This window comes from Artemia franciscana, chromosome 10 (assembly GCF_032884065.1).
Source record: "Artemia franciscana chromosome 10, ASM3288406v1, whole genome shotgun sequence".
Classification (NCBI taxonomy): Eukaryota; Metazoa; Arthropoda; class Branchiopoda; order Anostraca; family Artemiidae; genus Artemia; species Artemia franciscana.
This window is the reverse complement of record NC_088872.1, coordinates 15,389,035-15,412,476: the sequence shown is the minus strand read 5'-3', so window position 1 is coordinate 15,412,476 and position 23,442 is coordinate 15,389,035. Positions and strand designations below refer to the sequence as shown.

At 36.0% G+C, this 23,442-nt stretch overlaps 1 protein-coding gene and 1 long non-coding RNA gene across 2 annotated transcripts in view; one reads left to right on the top strand and one right to left on the bottom strand.

Moving 5' to 3' along the window:
• Positions 1–14,906, top strand: part of LOC136031830 (gamma-soluble NSF attachment protein-like) — a 77,342-nt gene extending 62,436 nt beyond the window's left edge. The window contains exons 7-9 of the mRNA XM_065711658.1: positions 1,642–1,819; positions 9,736–10,014; positions 13,719–14,906. Of these exons, the coding sequence (XP_065567730.1) occupies positions 1,642–1,819; positions 9,736–10,014; positions 13,719–13,778 (517 nt within the window). The 3' untranslated portion in view covers positions 13,779–14,906. The remainder of the gene's footprint in view (positions 1–1,641; positions 1,820–9,735; positions 10,015–13,718) is intronic.
• Positions 1–23,442, bottom strand: part of LOC136031832 (uncharacterized) — a 275,292-nt gene that overhangs the window by 171,559 nt on the left and 80,291 nt on the right. The gene's annotated exons all lie outside the window — the stretch shown is intronic.

Here is a 23,442-nt window from a genome sequence, read left to right as displayed (position 1 = left end):
ATATCATCGCGCACTGTCGCGTTAAAGTCGCCAAGGAGAACAGTTATACGATGGGGGGGGGGTACTGTTGCAAGGCATCTGGACAAAGCAGAGTAGAAAACCTCCTTAGTCGCATCATCAGAATCGTTGGTCGGGGCATAGCATACGATGACAGTCATCTTGCCGTGCTTGTGTCCAAAGCGGGCCTTCATTAATCTGTCAGATACAGCTTCGTGTAAAAGTAAGGCCTTTCTTGTAAGGCTTTTTAGTGCAAGGCCAACACCATTCCTTCTCGAGCTTCCTCCAGACCAGAGTAATGAGTCACTGTTACCTATTTGCTCTTCTCCGCTTCCGGTAAGACGTGTTTCTGTAAGACCTGCAATTGACACTTTGTTCTTGCGAAGTTCTTCAGAGAGTAGGTTCTTTGACGCAGGTGCATTCAGAGTCAAGACATTCCAGGTGGCTATTCGTAGCCCCCTTCGGTCCATAAGGTTTAGTCTGTCAGTCTTTCTGACGTCGTCAGCATGTCCATTGACGCGCGATGGTCGAGATCTTAAAAGGGAATCCGGGTCCGAGGCTATATTGTCACTTTTCGTAGCACTTAATTTTCGGGTGGAGGGTCGCTAGCCCAACAGACCCTAGGCCTGGAATCTGATTAGAGGTAGGTTTAACCTTGGTACTGAGATTCCCGGGGTGGGCTCCACCCGCCACATGAGGTTGCGGCCGTCCTGATCGGAGTGTTTAGTTAGGGGAGAAACCCCATATCCAGAGGCACGTGGTCAGCAGACAGAGTCTGCCTCATTCCGGACGAATTCCATTCACCTCCAAATTGAACCATGCAAGGTGTAAATTATTTTTGTAATTCAAACTTAATATTTCAAACAGAGTCAAAGACTAAAAACTGTTCCTTTACCTCAACTGTTCCTTAGAATATTACCCACTTTCCAAGATAGCAAAAAGATCCTCATCTAGAATTTCATGCACTATCCAAGATAGCAATAGCCCCTCATTTAGAATTATACCCACTTTCCAAAATAGCAAAAAGTCCCTACTAGAAGTTTGTCTGCTTTCCAAGATAGTAAAAGTCCCTCATCTAGAATGTTAAGCACTTTCCAATATAGCAAAAGGCTCGTCATCAAGAGTTTCATCCACTTTCCATGATAGTAATAGCCCCTCATCTAGAATTATACCCACTTCCAAAATAACAAAAAGTATTTGCTAGAAGTTTACCTACTTTCCAAGGTAGTAAAAAGCCCTTCATCTAGAATATTACCCACTTTCCAAGATAGCAAAACGTTCCTCCTCTAGAATTCCATCCATTTTCCAAGATAGCAAAAAACCTCATATAGAACTTTGCCCACTTTCCAAGATAACAAAAAGGCTCTGATGTAGAATATTACCGTCTTTCCAAGCTAACAAAAAGCCTCTCATCTGGAACTTCAACCCACTTGTCAAAATAGAAAAAAACCCTCATCTAGAATTTGCCCCCAAGAATGCAAAACCTGATTGCTTCTTTTGTATTATAGTCCAAGTAAGTAAAAAGAATTGAAAGTTTTGATGCTCCATCCACGTGATGTTTGACGAATCTAGAAATTGAATTACGTATGTTTTGAAGGGGGCCGCAAAGCAATGTACCACCCTAAGCAATGCTTCTAATTTTAGATATGAAGACGCAACTAAAGCAATACTGAAGGAAATGGGACACCACCAAACTGCCGGTAACACACCTGCTCTTGGGCGATGCACTGTTGCTCTGGTACTTGTAGTCTTGGCCCAAGAAGATGTGATTGAAGCTAAGAAAATGTTTGAACAGTGGGGCTCTACTTGTGACAGTGAAGAGGTAAGCTGTATATCCTATACTTGGATAATTTTGTCTACTCTGTATTTCATAAATGACTCTTATGGATAGGAACGTTCGAAAAGACCGAGAAGGAGAGCTTAGGAGCCACCCCCTCCAATATATTAAGAATATCATGACATCGCTTGTAATTTATTTTTCTGTACAATTTGATTCTGTCTCAATATTTTGATATACCCTTTCCCTTAAAAAATTTCTATGTTCTTTGATTCGGGCTTTATCGACTCTAGGCTTTCATGAATGTCCTAAGAAAATATCGATCGTAAGGACACAAGGGAAGACTTCCTCTTGTTTTCATAATTGTGCACCGTTCTCCAGAGTTAACGATCATTTAACTTTCGCTAATTATTATTCACTGGAACGTTCCAGTAAGCTCAAAGATAGAGAGGCCTTTCTATCAGTGTTGAAAAATGTCAATGTTTTCCCATCTATGACAATAACCGAGCTGAAATAATTTGCAACTTGAGTACTTCATTTTTGGTTTCTGATACTGTTCTTTATCTGGGGTTACCATCTTGTTCTTCAGCTCGAGATTTGAAGTCAATACTAATATAAATATTCAAGAAAAAATTAGAAAGGCATTTTGGCTCAATAAGTCGTGGTAGCATCTTGATATTTTAGTTTTTTTTTAAAGCATTTGCCCTCCCACATGTTCTCTATCCTGCCCTTCTTTTTCGAGATTTTAAAATCTACGATGTGTCTTCAATTCACGTCTGCTATTTTAAATATTGACTTGGTTTTACAATTTGTTTTAGTAACACTGAATTAGTTTTGAAATTTAAAAAAAAAGTGCCGTTGGTATTAGATAGGATTAATTATCCTAAGTCTGAAAATTGTCTCTTTATTTTCACCCTTTTCCTTTTTTGCAGAATTTAAATAATGTTTGATGTATTTTTTTCTTATGTATTTTATACATTTATGTAAAAAGCCTAATTTAGGCCAATGCTTTGTTTCGTTTGCTGAAGTTTTACGATTTTCTTTTGTAACTTTATTTTCGTTTTTCATATACTCCTCGATTTTGAGGGGAATCAATGAAAATATTGAATAAGTTAGGATAATTTAAATTAATTGATAGTTAATTTACTGAAAATCATTTCCATCTACAGAGCTTTTTAACATAATTCTTTTGAGTTTTTATAATTGGTATAGTTGGATCAGAAAGGATTTTTTAATGAAGGGTAAATAGCAGTTTTAATAATATAATAATTAGTTTGAGTCTACTTGCAATGTGCATATGATAGCACCAGGGCGCCATGTTGGACTATTAAATTTGCATTCGGTTAGTAAATTGTGTTGCGAGAGCAACACTTTGGTTTTGTCGTGTTTTTTTTTTTTTTTTTTTTTTTTTTTTTTTTTTTTTTTTTTTTTTTTTTTTTTTTTTTTTTTTTTTTTTTTTTTTTTTTTGTTCCTAGCACCCCGATTTCAGCTTATTGCTAGAAAATGGTAAGTGTCTAACCTCTGCGGTTTTTACGAAAAGTGTGGACCTTAGGCCGGATTGATGAATATGACTTTACATTTTGGAAAGCTTCGTAGAACTCTTGCCTGGGGCCAAAAAGGATGGTTTTTGCTTGTCCTTGAGCCAGAGCCTATAGTGTGTGAAGTGAAGAGGAGTTGTATAGCCTATGTCAGAGAGGACTATCTGAAGTTATGCAGCCAAGCTTTCGTTTCATCAAACCATGTTTCTGCTTTCGAGTGGAAAGCTCCGTTCTAGCAGGCAAGCAGGCAGGCACCAGTTTCAAATTGAAGATGGACTAAAATCTATAAGTGTTAAATATATGCGACAGTTACCCTGCCCCACAGCCAATATATCTTCTTTGAGTGATAAATAGAAAATTTAGAGAAGCAAAAAAGCGGCATTTTCCCACGGGTCCGAAAGTGCTGCCATCTATTGTTTCTACCCATTTCTGTTCGTGATTTCAGCTGAGTTTATCATTCGGTTTTTCGCACTTGGGATTGCGGTAGAGAAATGGTATCAGATGTGCCTCTTAAACTTTAAAAGTTTTCTCATTGCTAAAGAAATTAGAGTTTATCCTTTGCTCCTTTCTAAGTGATGACGTTAGAAAGTTGGCCTACGGCAAAAAAGTCAACTTTTGAACTAAGACAGATAGATTTTTTTTCGACGGCAGTCGATAGCTTTTGATGAGCTGATCAAAGTATATGTCATCCATTTTTTTGTACAAAAATTCCTTCATGAGATATACCAGTTTGAAAGTTTAAAGGGGTTGACAACTTCAGTAGTAAGGTACACACTGAAACCAAAAATAGGCCGATACCAATTGTGAGACATATAGGGGAGTTGTAAGCAACAGTCGGCTGTTAGCTCATAATCATCCTCGGCAATGAGGGGTTCGCAACTCTTACTAGTTGGTGTACCTATTTTTTGTTTCCGTTGTATTTGATGGTAAGACCAATTTGGTTCCAGTGGTAAGACATGTAGGACTTGTAAGTAATAATCGGCTGTAAGGCTACAATCATCTTTAGCAATGAGGAGTTTGCAACTTTTGCGAGTTGGTGTACCTAGTATGTATTTTAGCATCCTTACAGATTAACAACTTCAGCGTTTAGTCGCAGCGAGGAAACAAAACCAAAGTGTTGCTCTCGCAACACTTTTCTCGGCGAAGCCGAGCAAAGGTTGCCGCAACACCTCACGTTGCCCATGCAACGTAGATCTAGTTTTTATAAGAATTGGTCCAGTTGGATCAAAAATTAGACAGGAATTAGGTAAGTTAAAAATCGCAAAATTAACTGTTTTGTGAATTGGGGAAATGGCTATCGCTATTTGGGCTAGTATAATCCAGGGTTGCCAACTGCTGACGTTCAAAAAGAGTGCAAATCAAGGCCAAAATCGTGATTTTTGCTAAAGAAGTGTAAAAAGTTGGTAATCCTTTTCCTTGTGTTATTTACACTTCTAACAAAGTTGCCAACTACTGACGTTCAAAGTGAATGAAAACTAACACCCAAAAAGAGTGATTTTCACTTTTCCGCATCCCCTCTGAGGCAAAAAAGAGTACATTTCACACAAAAAGCGTGCAAGCTGGCAACCCTGGTATAATTCAAGAAAAGCTGACAGTCACTAGTAACCTGCTTGGTTTGCTTTGGTTTTAGTAGGACCACACATAAACCCCCCTAATCTGGCGTCTGGAGTTCAGATGTTCTTGAGAATTTGCATTCCCACGGACCGTAAGTAACAGTAAGAAATAAGATACCGGGTAAAGTATCGCTCTCACTCTACGTCCGACTATGTTGTGTCATAAAATGTAATCTATAATTTACCCTGGATATATATATATATATATATATATATATATATATATATATATATATATATATATATATATATATATATATATATATATATATATATATATATATATATATATATATATATATATATATATATATATATATACATATAACAGTATATATATATATATATATATATATATATATATATATATATATGTATACTGTTATAGGTATACTGTTATAGATATATAGATATACTGTTATAGACATAACATAGATATAACATAGATACATGCTATAGATATATAGATATACTGTTATAACAAACATATTATAATATGATTTATGTGGATACATTCATTCATAAAGTGGATTGTTATAAAGTCGAATTCATTGTTATAATAATATTGTCTATTAAAACATTATGTAACAAAATCTAATAAAAACTTTATGTAATACAGTATAAATAAAAATAAAATATTATTATTGTTTAAATATGTGAATGCGGCCACAATTAGTGATAAGGAAAGAGTTAAGGAGAGGCGGACACAATACTTTGAGAATGTGCTAAATGGAGATAGAGCTGCAGGAAAAGATATAGAGGAAAATGAAAGTTTTGATGCCTTGGATGTCAAGGAAGATTTTTTTTTTCGAGGAAGAATTAGCGACAGTACTAAAAGGATGAAAAAATAATACGAATCCAGATGCTGATAGTGTGGTAAATGAGTTTCTTAAATGTGGTGGCTCTGAGGTTAGAAATAAGTTGCTGAAGATTATGGAAATGATTTTTGAGAAAGGTAAAATACCTAGCGATTTTAGAAAAACCTTGATTAAACCACCGTATAAGAAAGGTGATAAGAGTGAATGTGGTACTTATTGAGGCATTATTCTCTCTGTAGGTAGCAAATGAATTCGTAATACGATATTTTTTAGACTGAGAGGTGCTGTAGACAAAGTTATAAGAGAAGAACAGTGCAGTTTTAGAAAAAAGTAGAGGATGTGTCGACCAAATTTTTACTTTTAGGTTAATAATTGCCTGTGTTGTCAAACACCTTTGGTTCTCATTTTTATAGATTTCAATTCTGTTGAATCGACCATGAGATTTCGAACAAGCGTTCGATTCTGTTGATGGGAGAGCTTTAGCAAAAATCTCATCTTTGTATGGTATTACATAAAAAAAACTAGTTTTTTTAACTGAAAGTAAGGAGCGACATTAAAACTTAAAACGAACAGAAATTACTCCGTGTATGAAATGGGTTGTCCCCTCCGCAATCCCTCGCTCTTTACGCTAAAGCTTTTAATTGTTTTAAAAAACAAAATTGTGGCAAAGAGACAAACTTTAGCGTAAAGAGCGAGGGATTGTGGAGGGGACAACCCATTTCATATACGGAGTAATTTTTGTTCGTTTTAAGTTTTAATGTCGCTCCTTACTTTCAGTTGAAAAAACTAGTTTTTTTATGTAATTTCTGAACGTTTTTGAATTAATGCATGTTTGATTTTGGTTCTCCACACATCAATTATTAAAATGAAATTTGCGTATAAATTCCTTTTTTGTCTAAATGGCTTTCTCTTAGTTTTGATCAGACGATTTTGAGAAATAAAGGGTGGGGAAAGAGACCTAGTTGCCCTGCAATTTTTCGGTTACATAAAAAGGCAACTATAAATTTTAATTTTTAACGAATGTTTTTATTAGTAAAAAATATACGTAACTTAAGAATTAACTTACGTAACAAACTTTTATAATCTTAAATTTTTATTATGTATATGAGGGGGTTTGTACCCTCGTTAATATCTCGCTCTTTACACTAAATCGTAAGTTTTGTCTCAATTCTTTAGGAATGACCCCTGAATCAGAAAGGCCGTAGAATAAATAGTTGAAATTACTAAAAACACTATAGCATAAAGAGCGAGATACTTATCTCCTCCTAAATACCTCGCTCTTTATGCTAAAGTATTTTTAGAACCCCTCATATGCGTAATAATCTCTGTTCGTTTTTAAGTTTCAATACTACTCCTTACTTTCAATTGAAAAAACTTTTCCATGTTTATTTTTTCATTGTTTTTTTATAGTAAGTTTAGAAAATTCTGCGCCCTTTTCATTGAATTTCTGTTCCCCCATGACATATTTCTCCAAGGAAAGATCCCCCCGCATAGCCCCTCCCCTCAAACCCTCAACCCCACCCCAAAACCAAAAAATCCCCCTGAAAAGGTCTGTATACTTCCCAATAACCAATAACCATTATTATATGTAAAGACTGGTCGAAGTTTGTAACTTGCAGCCCCTCCCCCAGGGACTGTGGGGGAGTAAGACATAGTTATTATGGTTTTTGACTATGCGGAACAAAATGGCTATCTCAAAATTTTGATCCGTTGACTTTGGAGAAAAAATGAGCGTGGGAGGGGGCCTGGGTGCCCTCCAATTTTTTTGGTCACTTACAAAGGGCACTAGAACTTTTCATTTCTGTTAGAATGAGCCCTCTTGCAACATTCTAGGACCACTTGGTCGATACGATGACCCCTGGGAAAAAAACAAAACAAAAAAAAACAAATAAACACGCACCCGTGATTTGTCTTCTGGCAAAAAATACGAAATTCCACATTTTTGTAGATAGGAGCTTGAAATTTTTGCTACATGGTTCTCTGATACGCCGAATGCGATGGTGTGATTTTCGTTAAGATTCTATGACTTTTAGGGGTTGTTTCCCCCTATTTTCCAAAATAAGGCAAATTTTCTCAGGGTCGTAACTTTTGATGACAAAGATTAAATTTGGTGAATCTTATATATTTAAAATCAGCATGAAAATCCGATTCTTTTGATGTATATTTTAGCATCAAAATTCCGTTTTGTAGAGTTTCGTTTACTATTGAGCCGGGTCGCTCCTTACTACAGTTCGTTACTACGAACTGTTTGACATACGAGACAAATACATTAAATTGATTAGGGCTATGTATGAGAAAGACACTGCTGCGGTTAAGCTAGGAAATGAGGTTAGCAGCTGGTTTCACATTAAATCAGGAGTTAAGTAGGGTTGTGTTCTATCCCCTTTTATAATATATTGATAATTTTGGTGGACTTAGTCTTAAGGAGCACAGGAAAGGCAAAGGGAGACCATTGCCATGATGGAATCAAATGGGGGAGGGATCAAATTGATGGAATCAAATGGGGAGGAAAAACTCTCCTGGAATTAGATTATGCTGATAATTTGAGCATCCCACATGAAAATGTGAGGAAAATGAAAGATCTTTTAGAGGCTTTGCAAATTAAGGGTGCTAGAATAGGTTTAAAAATTAATGTTAAGGAGACTAAGTTACAAAGGATAGGAATTAGTTAAGATAAAAGGTAACGTTGGGTAACGAAAAGATTGATCTGGTGGACAGCTTCACTTACCTTGGTGGGATTATTAGTAAAGATGGTGGGAGCATTGAAGATGTTAAAAGTAGAACAGTCAAGGCTTGGGTGATTTTTCACAGTAAAAAATAGTTTGGAAGAATAGGAAGATAAGTCTGCAAACTAAGATTCGAATTTTGTAAGCTACAATGATGACAGTGGTCAAATATGGCTCTGAAGCATGGGCGCTACGAAAAGCGGGTGAAGATTTGCTGGATGGTTTCCAAAGAAATTACCCATAGATTGTTCTGGATACCTGGCTGACTGACCGTATTTCAAACAGTAGGCTGTACAAAAAGCGTGGTTCAATACCCCCTTCTAGGACTATAATGAGAGAAATGTTGAGATGGCCTGGGTACGTTCTGTGGGCGAAGGGTGACAGATTCCCGAAGATTGTCCTTTTCGGCCAACCGTCTAGGGCTAAAGGGAAAGAAGGTCGTCCGCGGCTGAGGTGGGATGATGTCATAAAGAAAAGTTTAAAAGAAACGGAAACTTGCTGGGAGGGTGTAAAGAAGGAGGTTTTGAATAGAGTGGAATGGAGGAGAAGCTTGCTTAGCTGTGTTTGCCTCAGGTGGCTTGGTGCTGCGGTGAGTTGTTAGTAGTAGCAGTATTGTTTGATTATAATGCTGAATTTATGGCCACTATAACTATAAAGCCACTGATTTTTACCTTATGGTAATCCCTACCATAATATGCACAAATGTGCACAGACTTCGAATATCCATTCGATTTGTGTGACTATTTTATCAGTGGTTACCACACTGGCGTATAGTGTAGTCTAGTGAATTGCAAGGAGTGTGTTGGATAATAAAACTGGATTTATTGCTACTGTTACTATAAAGTCACTGATTTTTTTTTCATGCGGTAATTTCTGTCACAATGTGCACATACATTTCCAGACTTCGAATAGCAATTCGATTTGTGTGACTATTTTATCAATGTCACCACAATGGTCTATAGTATAATCCAGTGAACCGCAAGAACTGTGTTGGATTATAATGCTCGATTTATGGCCACTGTAATTATAAAGCCGCTAATTTTTGCCATGTGGTAATCTCTGCCATAGATTGTGTATATGTGTGTCCAGACTTCGAATATCAATTCGATTTACGTGACTATTTTATCAATAGTCACCGCTATCCATACGAAAACTTGGTTTTCATTTTTTAGTCCAAGCAAAAAAAATTTTTTTGCAAATTATAATATGCTAGTTATTTTTCTTCTGTCTTATTGTATCTGTTCAAACACCCAACGTTGTTTTCAGATTTATTCTCTGAGCCAAATTATACAAGGATATGAAGAGGACGACCCGGATTTGGTTAAGCAAGGTCTTTCAAGCTCTTTTATAAGGTCTATGGATGTAGCTTATGCAAAACTTGCACGTGATCTCTCACTTCCGAATGTTACCCAGGCAACATCTAGCGAGAAACCCGATAAAGTTGAGCCACCTATCGTACAATCCCCGATTGAAGAAGACGAAGATAATGAGCTTGATAGGCTGGAAGCAAAAATGAACGCTATGAGGGCTCAAGAAGAGATAGGGGTGAGAATGTTCAATATGAATAGTTTGACCCAAAATTTGCCTTTCCAGCGTTGTAAAAAAAAGAAAAGGGGGACTCCCCATAAATAATATTGAGAATGACAGATAATTTCATTGTCAGTGCTGTAACTTTTATGGGGAAATGGGTCAATGTTTTTTTTTTCGAAAATAATGAGTACACCTGCATATTTTTTATCGACTTGTCATTGGAGAAATCAGTTTCAGGCAGAAATTGTTCCAGAAACATTTAAATCAGAAACTATTGATAAAAAAAAATCGTTGTTCCCTAAGGGAACAAGGGTGATTTTAAAGACCTTTGCTTCAAAAACAACTGTTGTTCCCTAAGGGAACAAGGGTGATTTTAAAGACCTTTGCTTCAAAAACAACAAAAAACAATTTTGTTCGGAATTTTTTTTTCTTCAAAATTTTGTTCTAAAATATTGTGAAACATAACTAACTTTTTCTTTTTCGAAATTGATTCATAACGCCACTGTCTCAGAAATTCTCTACTCCGTAGTAAAAAAAATGCTTCAAACGAAATGCATGCAAAAAATAAAATAGATATTTATAAAATAAAAACAAAATCCAATGAAATTCGAATAACTAATGATTTTAGTGTAATATTTATTTCCAATAAAATGGCTACCGTAAACCCAGACAGGCGAAATTCGCATTTCTGAGTCAGACTTGAAACAAACACAGAAAAAACAAACAAACATGATAAGTTCGGTCAGAAAAAAAGACAATATGTCAAAACTTTGTTAAAATTTAGAAAGGCATTAAAATTGTTCAATGGTCAGCATGAGACATTTATTGAGAAGAAACTTTAATGCATGCTGGTAATTTAGTTGATTTGTATTGCTTAATATTCGGATTTAACTTTTGTAAGGGCAATGTCCCCAGTTGTTTTAATGGTATTTTTATGAAACGCCTGATATCTGCAGGGCTGTACAATAAGTTTTGAAACTCTCTGCCATTCTTCAAATAGATTATCTTTTTCGTGCCTTAATAAGCCTCAAGCTCATATACAAGAGAGAAAGAGAAAAATATCCCATCTTTTGAAATATTTATATTTTACAATTTCTGTCATTGTTATGTAGTTAGCCTATATTTTGTCTCTCTTAACTTCCCCCCCCCCCTGAAGTTTGGACTCCCTGCCGAAAATAAATTCATGTAAATGTGTCTTGCATACTGGCTATTCTAGAATTATTTATGTCGCAATTTTAGTAGAGGTAATAGTTAGTATTTCGTGGTAATCAAAAATCAGCTCCGTCAATGTTATGTAGTTAGCCTATATTTTGTCTCTTTAAACTTGTTCTCCCCCTCCCGGAGGTTTGGACTCCCTACCTAAAATAAATTCATGTAAATGTGTCTTGCATACTGGCTACTCTAAAATTATTTATGTCCCAATATTACTAGAAGTAATAGTTAGTATTTCATTGCAACCAAAAATCTTTTTCGATTAGTGGCATTCATTCGAGAAAATTTAGGACAGCGGCAATATTTATTTTTCAAAGTCTAGGAGGGAGCGAACTTGTACTTCTTTTCATTTTTTCAATAAAAAAGTAGAAAAGGCACTTTTTCATGAAAATACCCTACAAAAAAATATTTTTCAAAATCCATTGGAGGGGCAAGAAATCCCACATTTTTTAAGCAATGTGCCACTACAAAACAGGCGTATTGATAAATAGTATGAATTATTGTAATTTTTTGGTCTTCTATATATCACGGCGTCCTCAAAGCGTTTATATCCGAGTTACTATATTCAGTACTAATTTTTGCTTCTTCAGTTATGTATTTCTTTTTGTCTTGAATGTTTTCCTTCGGGTAAGTGTTATTCCTTCTTGGATATTCTATTTCTTTAAACACTAAAATTAAAAACTAAAGACAATTTTTAAAGCGGGGCCCGGATTTAGAAATCTGAAGGAGCCTGTCCAAGGAATTTAAAACTAAGCCTTTGTAGTCCTAGACCTTGGGACTTTTAGAACCTTGGAAATCTTGTAATTCAAGAGATCCCAAAGGACCTTTTTTTTTCTTTATCGAAAGCCATGTCTCACTAAGGATGATCCAAATTAACTGTACTGTATAATAAAAGTCTATGGGAGTGTGCTCGAATTCAGTTCTCGTTATTTATAATTGTTGGTTTGATATTTTTTTCCAACGTTTTCAATTCACTGGAATTGGGAGGGATACATTTTTCAAAATAAACAGCGATGGTTTTTTCTACTGTTTTTAAATTTTGTCAGTTCAATTTTTCTTAAAGGCCGTTTTTAATGAAAATTCCCAAGAAGAGGTATTTTTCAAGGCCTAGGGAAGGGGAATTTCCTCCCTCCCCTGTGTGCGTGTAACTGAACCACCGTGTAACTGAACCACAAGCAACTAAACCACTGTGTAACTGAAACACCGTGCTACTGAACTTCTGTTTAACTGAACCCTCGTGCAACTAAACCCCTGTGCAACTCAACCTTATTTAACTGAACTCCCGTGTAACTGAACACCCGTGCAACTGAACATCCATGCAACTGAACCACTGGACTCAGTTTTCAGTATTCTAGAAATGTGAGGCAAAATTATTGGGTAAAACACAGGTTAGAATTTTTACACGTTCAACCTTGTTGTAATTGTTTGTTTTTTAAAGTCACGATATAAACGCCGGTCAAGACCATTCATAAAAAAAAGCTTTGTTTTATTAAAGAAGATCTAATGTCGCAAAAAATTAAAGGTGATTTATTTCTCTTTGTTTCAGATGAATCGGATCTTTCTGGATGTTAAATAATAAACATATGTATTGAAAATATTTGACCTTTGTGAATCTATCAGATGTTTTTGAGCAGATTGGAGCTAAAAAGGACATGGGAGGGGGACTGGCTACACTCCAGACTTTTTTTCAATATTCCTTCAAAATCCCTTGAAAGTTTAAACTTCATACCCTCAGGTTTGTATCCTCAGCTATTCTCGAAACATTGCAGATGCATCGTCTTGTAAAACCTAATCCACATACTACCTCTTGACCTTGTTGAAAATGCTCCTAAATACTTTCCGAACGATGTGACGGTTGATACCATCAGCCATTGTAAATATTGCTGGTATATCCTTTTCCCAACCAATAAAGGAAAAAATATTTCTTATTGTGTTTGGTATTCTTCTTGACATTTCCTTAAGGTTTGACCTTAATGCTCCATATTTTTTTTTTATTTTAGGATCAAACATATCGTCTTTTTTTATAAAAAAAAATTGATAAACAACCTTGTATGTTAACAATAGGCAACTTGCATACCTTACAACCCTTGCACCAGGGCCTAGGGATTGTGAACCCTGGAGGCATAGTTATTTAACCGTTGAACTGTTTAAAATAAAATGGTCATCTCTAAATTATCAGTCGGATTTATTTGGGGAAAAAAGAGGGTGGGGTTCGAAGCCATTCGATCACTTTTAACTCTTAAAAAGTGAACTGGAACCTTTGATTTCCAATCGAATGAGCACCCCCCCCCCCCTTCCAATTTCATTCAAAAATCTTTTCCGTAAAAACCTTATGTGTTAACATTAAGGTTGTGTTAACCTTATGTGATAACTCCAAAATCTTGTTTTTTTCTTTTGACAAGGTTTTGAACATGACTTTTGGCTTGATGTCCAAGGAAATGTCCATTTGGTTTCAATAGAAGTAAAAAACATGTCGTACTACTTTGTAATTTCTATTGCATTTTCAGAATGAAGAGAAAAACTATACAAAGGAAGATGAAGAAGAAGAAGAACTTGATTTAAAGTGATGATTATTATTAAGTTAATACTGGACTCAAGCTTATTGTTTCCTTTAATTGTTCCTTTAGAAATCCATGTTGTATTTATAAATTATTTATGAACGTTCAAGTGACTCATCTTTAATTTGGTGACTCCTCGGTTCTTCAGCGTAGAGCAGAATGTAGAGCAAAATATGGTGCATGTTTCACTACCCTTTTTTGAGAAATGGTGGTGAAATGGCTGTGAAAAAAACTTTCAGAAAACACTTTGAGCGTGTTCCAAGTCGTCCAAGTATCGTTGATTTAGGCCAAGCATAATGCTTATTGACATATTCAAACTAATTGATATGGCTTTCTGGAACATAGAAGGCTAATATATGAAGTGATATTTAACATTACTTTTATTTTATTAGTATTTAATAAATATGTTAAGTGATTAAATTAATAAATCTAGTAATTATTCCTAATTAAAGTTACTAAATACTTATATATACTATATTGACTATATTTTTATTATACTACTACAGTAATGTAAAGTAATATAAATTTGGCTGTAACCATCAGTGTATACAGACAAAATTATAGTAGGCGAGGGGTTTAGAGGATATTTTGAATTGCCTAAATTAACCATAAATGCACGTATAGGCCCCTGTGAGTTGAGTTTTGGGGAGCTACATGTACGTAGGAATGGCTGTCGGGCTAAATAAAAATTATTTAAACCGTAAATTCCTGATGTTTCATTGTTGCATGAATCTCCCTTTAACGTCCTCCAAATTTCATTTCTGTTAATTTTGGTTAACCTGTTAACCCTTGTAACCATAAAACAGGCACGTCCCTTAAGATGTAAGTGAAAGATTAAAATACAAGTAAGCAAAATAGAATTTGTCATTGTAAATAAGAATAGTCTTGTGCAAAAAAAAATAATAATAAAAAAAGTCCTTCAACAGTAGTCTCAAACCAGAACTTAACCCGTGAATAACGTCGTCTGATCACGTGAAGAAACTTTTCGGGTAAATTTTCCTGTCTATAAGTTTCCTTGGGAAGGTAGTGATTTCTTTGCTATAGTTCAGTTCTGAAAGTATTTGTGTATTCCTTTTTTTCTATTTCACATGTAATCGTAATGAACCAAATGGTCATAAAAACTTTGGTGTAGGCTTGTTTGGCCTTTATTGAATTATCTTTCCATGATAGAACAGAATCGCAGCGTTTTGCATTCATAGGATCTTTTTAGGCCTGAAAATGCCAATATTAGCATAGAAAATTCCAAACATAAACCAAAAGCAATTTAGAATTCAAAATAGATTTTTTAGACTTCCTCAAAACTCCCATTGATTAATTAAAAAGAAAATGTACAGAAGAGCTATTTTCCGTCAGATGTTTATGTTAGGATTGTGATTTAAGGACGCTCTATAACAAAAATGTCATATTGCGAGACTCAGCGTCTACTACTAAAGACAAAGAGTCAATTAGAAAGTTTCCCCAGCACCCAAAGGGAGCTTCAGACACAATTTTGGTAAAAATCGATCGGGGATTCTAAATATGTCAAAAAGCTAACGAGAGGCTAGTTTTAAAAAATAAGAAGTCTATAATTTCTCAAGCGGTATACTAGAATATTTTTAGGGATTGTCCTTTCATAAACTTTAAAAGGAAACTTCTGCTCCGTTCAAAAAAAATGGCGCTTTCTAACGACACAAGTTTCATTAAATCTAAATATTTCCATCTTTGGCACAATTAGAAGAAGTTAAATGGTTTTCTAATAATTCCTGAAAAGTAAGTGTTGGGTTTTATAGTTTTCTACCGTTTATTCGGATTTCTTATCTAAGCTATACAGACTAAGGCAAGATTGCCCAATCAATTCTGAATGAAACTTGTGTCGTTAAAAAGCGCTTTTCAAATTTTTTCGTAATTTTGAAACATAAGAATTTCTGCAACAACATTACGCTTTTTTCGTTACCCCTTGTGTGTTCGTCGAAGATACACGATCCCAAATTGAGAAAGAGGGGAGGGGGTATAAAAGTCATTGACTAGGTGAGATGTCGAAAAACTAATGTCTGCAAAAAAAATCATGTGCTGGGTGTTTGTGTATAATATTGACATATCCAAATTACTTTTGACTAGATCAGAATTAGTTTTAACGACAAACTTGCTTGGTTTAGTCCTTGGTTTTAACAAGAAACAATCAATTTTTATCAAATTTATTCAATAAAATAAAATAAATATTATGAACTAGAGGTACTGCTGTCATGGTCAACGCTGTAGTTGAAAAACTTGTTTTTATTTAATTTCTAAGTTTTTTAACTAATGCCGGGAATTTCATATCTCCCTCCATGGTAAATTCCCTTCTCCCACAAAACCTCCTCCATGGAAAGATCCTCCCACATAAGCACTCCCGCCTAAAATCAAGCAAGTTAAGCCTCAAGAAAATTAAGCAAGTACCATGTGCTGTTTTCTCCTCAGGCCCCGTTGTATCGAAGGACTGGTCGTTTTTTCCGAAGGTGGAAACTTGGGAGTGGGCTTTTCCAAAAGAAAAAAAAGTTCTATTGTTCCTTTTGAGTCTAAAATTAATTGAAGGCAACTAGTCCTCTCTCGTGCCTTTTTTTGCTACCTGTGATACGAGATACAAATTTTTTTATACCCGTTCTGTGCAAAATTATCGAAAGGTGCAATAAATATGCCTCTGGTTATGAAACGGACCCCACGGCCTTCGGAAAACGGACCTTAAGTTATTCCAATTGTTTACAGATTGTTTTTATAATAGAAAAAGGAAGCATGAAGGTTTTGGGCGTCTGTTTGGCTCGAAATGTTCAGGGATCGCTCCGTGGGCTAAAAAGAATAGTTGGAGGAGGGTAAGATATTAGGGGACCCGGAAATGGGTCAAACAATCTTTTACTTGCCATCCATTTGAAACTTACAACCCTAAGACTATGGACCGACAGGAACCTACTGTACAAAAAGTTGTTTTGGGGCACGGGACCCCAAGAACGGCCAACAAATATTCTTATCTGCTTGAAACTTCAATTATTAAGTCACTCGTCTAAGGCAACCTAAATGCAGAACGAAAAATAGAAAAAAGAATCCCCGAAAACGAGGCCGAGCAAAGAGTCAATACCTTTTTTTCAAACGATTTGAACTCTACACCCACAAGTTTCTGAGTTAAGGGGACCCTTAGACATTTTTTTAACTAACGAACAGGTCATGGGATCTTAATGAAATTTTATGTTTGGAAGGATATCGTGTCTCAGAGCTTTTATTTTAAATCCTGACCAGATCCGGTGACATTGGGGGGAGTTGGAGGAGGGAGACCTAAAATCTTGGAAAACGCTTAGAGCGGAGGGATCGGGATGAAACTTGGTGGGAAAAATAAGTAGAAGTCCTAGATACGTGATTGACATAACCGGAACGGATCTGCTGTGTGTCAGGAAGCTGGGGGGGGGGGAGGTTAAATCTGAAAAATTAGAAAAAAATGAGGTATTTTTAACTTACGAACGGGTGATCGGATCTCGATGAAATTTGATATTTAGAAGGATATCATGTGTCAAAGCTCTTATCTTAAATCCCGACCGAATCTGGGAAGTTTGGGGGGGCTAAAATCTTAGAAAACGCTTAGAGTGGAGGGATCGGGATGAAACTTGGTGGAAAAATAATCAGAAGTCCTAGATACGTGATTGACATAATCGGAACGGATACGCTCTATTTGCGTATTTAGAAGACCTCGTAACTCATATTTAGAAGGACCTCGTAACTCAGATCTCTTATTTTAAATCCTGACCGGATCCAGCGTCATCGGGGATGGGGGGCGGAAATCTTGGAAAATACTTAAAGCGGGGAGATCATGATGAAACTAGGTGGGAAGAATAAAAACAAGTCCAAGATGCGTGGCTGACATAACCGGAACGAATCTGCTCTCTTTGGTGGAGTTGGGTGGGGGGAATAATTCGGAAAAATTAGAAAAAATGAGGTATTTGTAAATTACCAACGGATGATCAGATCTTAATGAAATCTGATATTTAGAAGGATCTTGGGCTTTAGAACTCTTACTTTAAATTCTGACCAGATCCTGTGACATTTAGGGGGGGAGGTGTTGGAGGGGGAGACCGGAATGCTTGGAAAACGTGAAAATTGGGGTATCTTTATATTACGAATAGGTGATCGGATCTTCGATATATTGAAGAATCTTATGTCTCAGATGCTCCATTTTCGACTCGAATCGGATCCGGGGACATAGGAGGGAAACAGAAATCTTGGAAAACGCTTAGCATGGAGGAATCGGGATGAAGCTTGGTGGGTAGAATAAGCAAATGTCGTAGATACGTGATTGACGTAACCGTACTAGATTCACTCTCTTTGGGGGAGTTAGGGGGGGGGGTTCAGTGCTTTGGCGAGTTTGGTATTCTGGACGTGCTAGGACGATGAAAATTGGTAGGTGCATCAGGGGGCTGCACATATTGACTTGATAAAGTCGTTTCCCCCGATTCGACCATCTGGGGGCTGAAGGGAGAGTAAAAATTAGAAAATTGAGGTATTTTTAACTTACGAGTTGGCGATAGGATCTTAATGAATTTTAATATTTAGAAGGATCTCGTGACTCAGAGCTCTTATTTTAAATCCCGACCGATATTCAGCCTCTGATTTTCCTTTTAAAACAATCTCTTGATTCTTAGAATTCTGCTAGAGCTCATACCATATGAGCTCTTGGCTTTTTCGACCTCGTCACAAGTGCCATATGAGCTCTTAGCTCTTGTTTTTATTATTATTCACACTGAAGACGGTCAGGCGGAGTTTCTGACCGAAATATTTACATAGATTCTTCATTTTTTTCACTGGCTCTAGTTATTCTCGTTTCTCTCTACTTTACGTTGCATTCATCTTGTCATGATTAGCCAATGTGGTCTCAGAAATTATTTAGGAAATGATTCAGACCAATATATCCGAATTTTTCAAGAAGATCTAGACAAACTCAATATTTTAGAAGAAGTTGGGAACCTAAAAAGCCAATTACCCAACGTACCTGCAGGCCCCAAACATACCGTCTATTAATTACTGGAACCGAATATTTGTCTTTCATAGATTCACAGGCTATGTGGGAAGAAAAGTGTGAGTAGTGCTCCTGCGTCTCACTGTTGCAAGTATTTAAGAGGATCCCAAGACCAAGCTGCTTCAAATTGCTGACATAATTTTTCCAAGACTGGTCATCAAACTGCAATGTAAATGTACTGGTTATGTCATGAGTCAAGTCAAGGACTTCCACTTGTGTTCCATATTCTGTCCCTAAACACATAAGTCATTAAGGTTAGGAAATCACTTGAATTTTAAAGCCACAATGACGCTTCTAACTTTGATGAGCTACCATTCTGTCAATAAGTCAATAAAAAAGGAAGTTAGAAGCTCATAAACATTTTTCGGGCATACAAATTAAAAATGAAAATTCCCAATAACAATCTTTAAAACTCACTAATGGTAGTTTGAGTCTCTACAATTTAAGAAAAATATACATACCAAATGAAATAAAATATTCAAATTGGATAATTCAATTACACCTGTACAGCTATTTACGCCAATAAAAGTACGCCAATAAATTGATATTTACGCCAATAAATTTATATTTACGCGAATAAATATGTTTTCCAACACATGGTTGAAGTTTTTGCTCAACCATTCTTTAGAAATTCAAGCCAGAATATTTACTTTGCGGTTACTAGCGTGTCAAAATATGTACTTGGTAATTTTGCAGGTTACTATGTAATATATGTTATTATTTACGACCAATGAAATTATTAGAACTGATTAATAGAGGTTACAAGAATAGTAATATCTTAGAATATTAATTCAATCTATTCATCAACATTTTAATAAAATGGTATCAATAAATCATAAGCAAACAATAATTTAGACATTTACACAACCATTGATTGGGACAGTTCTAAGCCAAATTACAAATTGTAAAAACTGTCATGTACATTTTAAGAAGAAGCATTTTTTAATTATGCCATTGAATTTTTGGGAATATTGTATTTTTCCTGAATGTTAAATTGCTATTTCTAGAAGCCCTAAGGAGTATGCCACAACAATTCGTTCGTAGAAGGGCAAAGTATCTAGATTACGTGTTAAAATAAGCTTAGTTCTCCAGTTTAAAGTTGTTATTCCATTTTTTTGTACGGCAAAGCTACTGATATTCTCGTATTTTGATCAACGCCGGTATTAGAGTACTAACAATGATTAGAGTAGTCATAGGTACATAAATATAATTGTTTTTTGTTGTTTTTTTCAAATGTTTGGTTTTCAACTGTAAAAAATAAAATTAAATTAATAGTTTTCGTCTCGGAGACAAAATTTTTTTATTATTATTACTGCGTTCAAAACCAAGATAAAAATCTTCAGAAAACAACGAAAATCTCTTCATTGTTGAGACAGAAATAATCTAAAACCTAACCAATAAAAAGATTTAGGCATTATTACTATTATTTATTGGAAAACCTGTCATACTAAGAAAGGAAAAGAAAGAGCAGTAAACGAAATATAAAAATAAAAAAGAATAAACATACAATAAACACAAGAACAAATAAACAAAAAAAAACACACACACACACATACGACAAATACATCTTGACTGCTGACGTCGTCGTCGTCCAGTACCGACGACCAACGGTGGTTCAACTTCGTCAAAAGGGAATTATAAGCATGAATTTGCTTTTCCACAGCTATAATGGGGTCAGAAATGCTAAATTTTCTAACCCGATAAGAGTTGCGGGTCCAAGGTGGAAAATGTAAAAAATATTTTGTGAACAGGAAGAACTTGTGAACAGGCTGGAAAAACTTTTGTGAACAGGCTAAAGTTTGACTCTTTGCCACAATTCTGCTTTTTAAAACAATTAAAAGCTTTAGCGTAAAGAGCGAGGGATTGAGGAGGGGACAACCCCTTTCATATACGGAGTAATTTCTGTTCGTTTTAAGTTTTTATGTCGTTCCTTACTTTCGGTTAAAAAAACTAGTTTTTTTATGTAATGTCTAACAGCACCAGTATTTTATTTGCATCAGTAAGCGGGTTTCTCATGAGCAGCTGGAACGGAACATGAGTTTTGTGTACGACAGAATTAGTAACTGTTTCGAAAAGATCACCTTGGAGGTTTTTCCAATCCCTGTAAAATTGGGCCTGAGGCTGATGTGGTTGTGGGTTGGGAGCAGACTGAGCAGAAAGACAAGAAAAAGATGCAGATATTGGAAGGTGGTCTGAAAGTTGAAAGTCAGTAACGACATGAACAGGTGACACTACAAGATTTACAGAAGAAACTACATGGTCAAGATTCGACACGTTTCTTGAATGATGTGTGTAAGTGTAATCGAGATTTTTTGGCAAGAACTTAAGCCAATCAAAAATCAAATAAAAAAAAACAGACAAAGCAGAAGTACACAATAACGAGGCATCAGTTAAATTAAATTTAAAATATCCTATAATAACACAACACTTATCTAACTGGCAAATCTGTATAACCCAAGACCCTAGTTTCTCAGATGCAAAAAAAAAAAAAAAAAAAGTTACGACCAGTCATTGCGGTAATCTGTCGTGACATAGATGTTTACAATGACATAGTCTACACGGAGAGCAAGAAAAAGAAATCACTTTAATCAAAAATACTCGACTGTCGCGAGATGCTAGCAAGCATCTCAATACCAACCGAGGAGGGGGGGGGGGTACTGGAAACCGATCGTTTAGCAGGCACCAGGTAGCTAGCAAAATTATTGTAATTTTTCAGAAGGCCTAATCTATGACTCGTCAAAACATGTTCTTGCAAGCACAATACGTCACAGTTCGAAAGCAAACCTTTAATCACACAAAGTTTGACTAAAAGTCCACCATTAATTTTTCACGAAAGTACAGTCTGCGCAGTAGTAGACAGATCCATATCATACCGTGGGCTTTGCTAGTTGACTGTTGTTATTGGGACACTTTACAATGTAACAAGTATGGCCGACAACTTTACATTCTAGACCGAACATTTTTTTTGGATACAGAGAGGTTCTGTTAGAGGTGTGATCGCATAATCCACAGCGAGAGCAGAGGGCCTTATTGGAGCACTGTGAGACCAAATGCCTCGTTTTATTACACGAGAAACAACGCTCTAGGAGATTTACACCTTGAACACTTGGGATTTCCCGCACTGTGAGACTTTCACGCATTTTGGTACAAAAGATTTGATTTGATTCTTATCGTATTTGAACGGTACACGTTTCAGGACCCATATAAACAGTGGGGATTTCACACTCACCGAGATACCTGAAGTAATGTTCTTAGCATTCTCGGTAATTTTGTTCGCTGTAAGCTTGGCTTAAGAACAAGTTTCTATTCCGAGGCCGATTTTTCAAGTTCAGTTATTTCACTTGAAGGCCCCCGGGGCAAAGTCTATCGATAAAGTCCTTACTAGCACTAGGTGATGCCAGGTTTGCAGGACATTTCTTTAGTACAAGAGCAAATTTAGGAGCTGGGGCAGGGTTAGCTATTACGTTGGTGTCAATTCTAGCTGGCCAAATAGGGACCGAATGCCTCACATTCTCTAAAAAACTGTCAATTTTTTGAGAAGGTTCATTAACTTTTAAGACTAAAGTAGCCAAGACTGCCTCCCCGATTGTTGGGGTTTCAGAAGGTGAGAAGATCACAAAAGTGGGAATAGGTAGAATATCCTTTGCCACCTGATTTAGCTCTTTACATGTGTCAAATATATTATCTTCATCCTTCACATGTTTCACAAAACGGAATATTCAGCTCCTTATACAAAAGCTCTTTAGCACAGATAAAAGTAACGTGATAATAAAAACCTCTCAGCTCTTCCGATAATCAGATCAATTTTCGCACCATCAAGCATGGATCTGGTGACAAAGTTCAGTGCCGGATTTAATATAACCTTCCCATTTTGACTGGACATTGTACAATCTAATTATCATAGCCAGGGACAGTCCAGCATTCCATCAAAACTAACTGCATTCAATAGAAGCGCAAAATCCAAAATCAGAGCCAGGGGCAGTCCAGTATTTCTTTATGGTTCAAATTTCAGTCAACACAGAATGCATGTTAGAGATAGATGTGAGCACCTGTCTATTATCCTTGCAAAAATATCAACACAAGTAAGTGAACATCAAGCATGGATCTGGCAACAAAGTTCAGCAACGAATTTAAATAATCTTCCTATTTCGATCGCTCATTGCTCAATATAAATATCATAGCCAGGGACAGTCAAGCATTCCAATCAAAACAAACAGCATTCACTGGATGTGCAAAATCCATATTCAGAGCCAGGGACAGTCCAATTTTAGTCAACACAGATCGCACGGTAGAGATGGATGTGAGGGCTGTCTATTGTCCTTGCAAAAATATCACCATAAGTAAGCTAGGCACAACAATTACTCATATAGATGGTACAATATGTCTATCTAAATGGTCCTTTAGAAAGAAAGTCTTGCAACTTATAGGTTTTGGACATTCACTATGGAAATTACGGTTCAATATATGTATAAATTACCTTTGATAATATCTTTTATCCTTGCAAGAATATCAACACAAGTAAGCTAGGCACAACAATTATTCATATAGATGGCGTATATAGATGGTGTGTTTGAGTTTGACCCAGCTTAGCATACTAACCCTAAAGTATGCTGAAGTTTTTCTCTATACACTGTATCATCCTGGTAAAATTAAGGACAT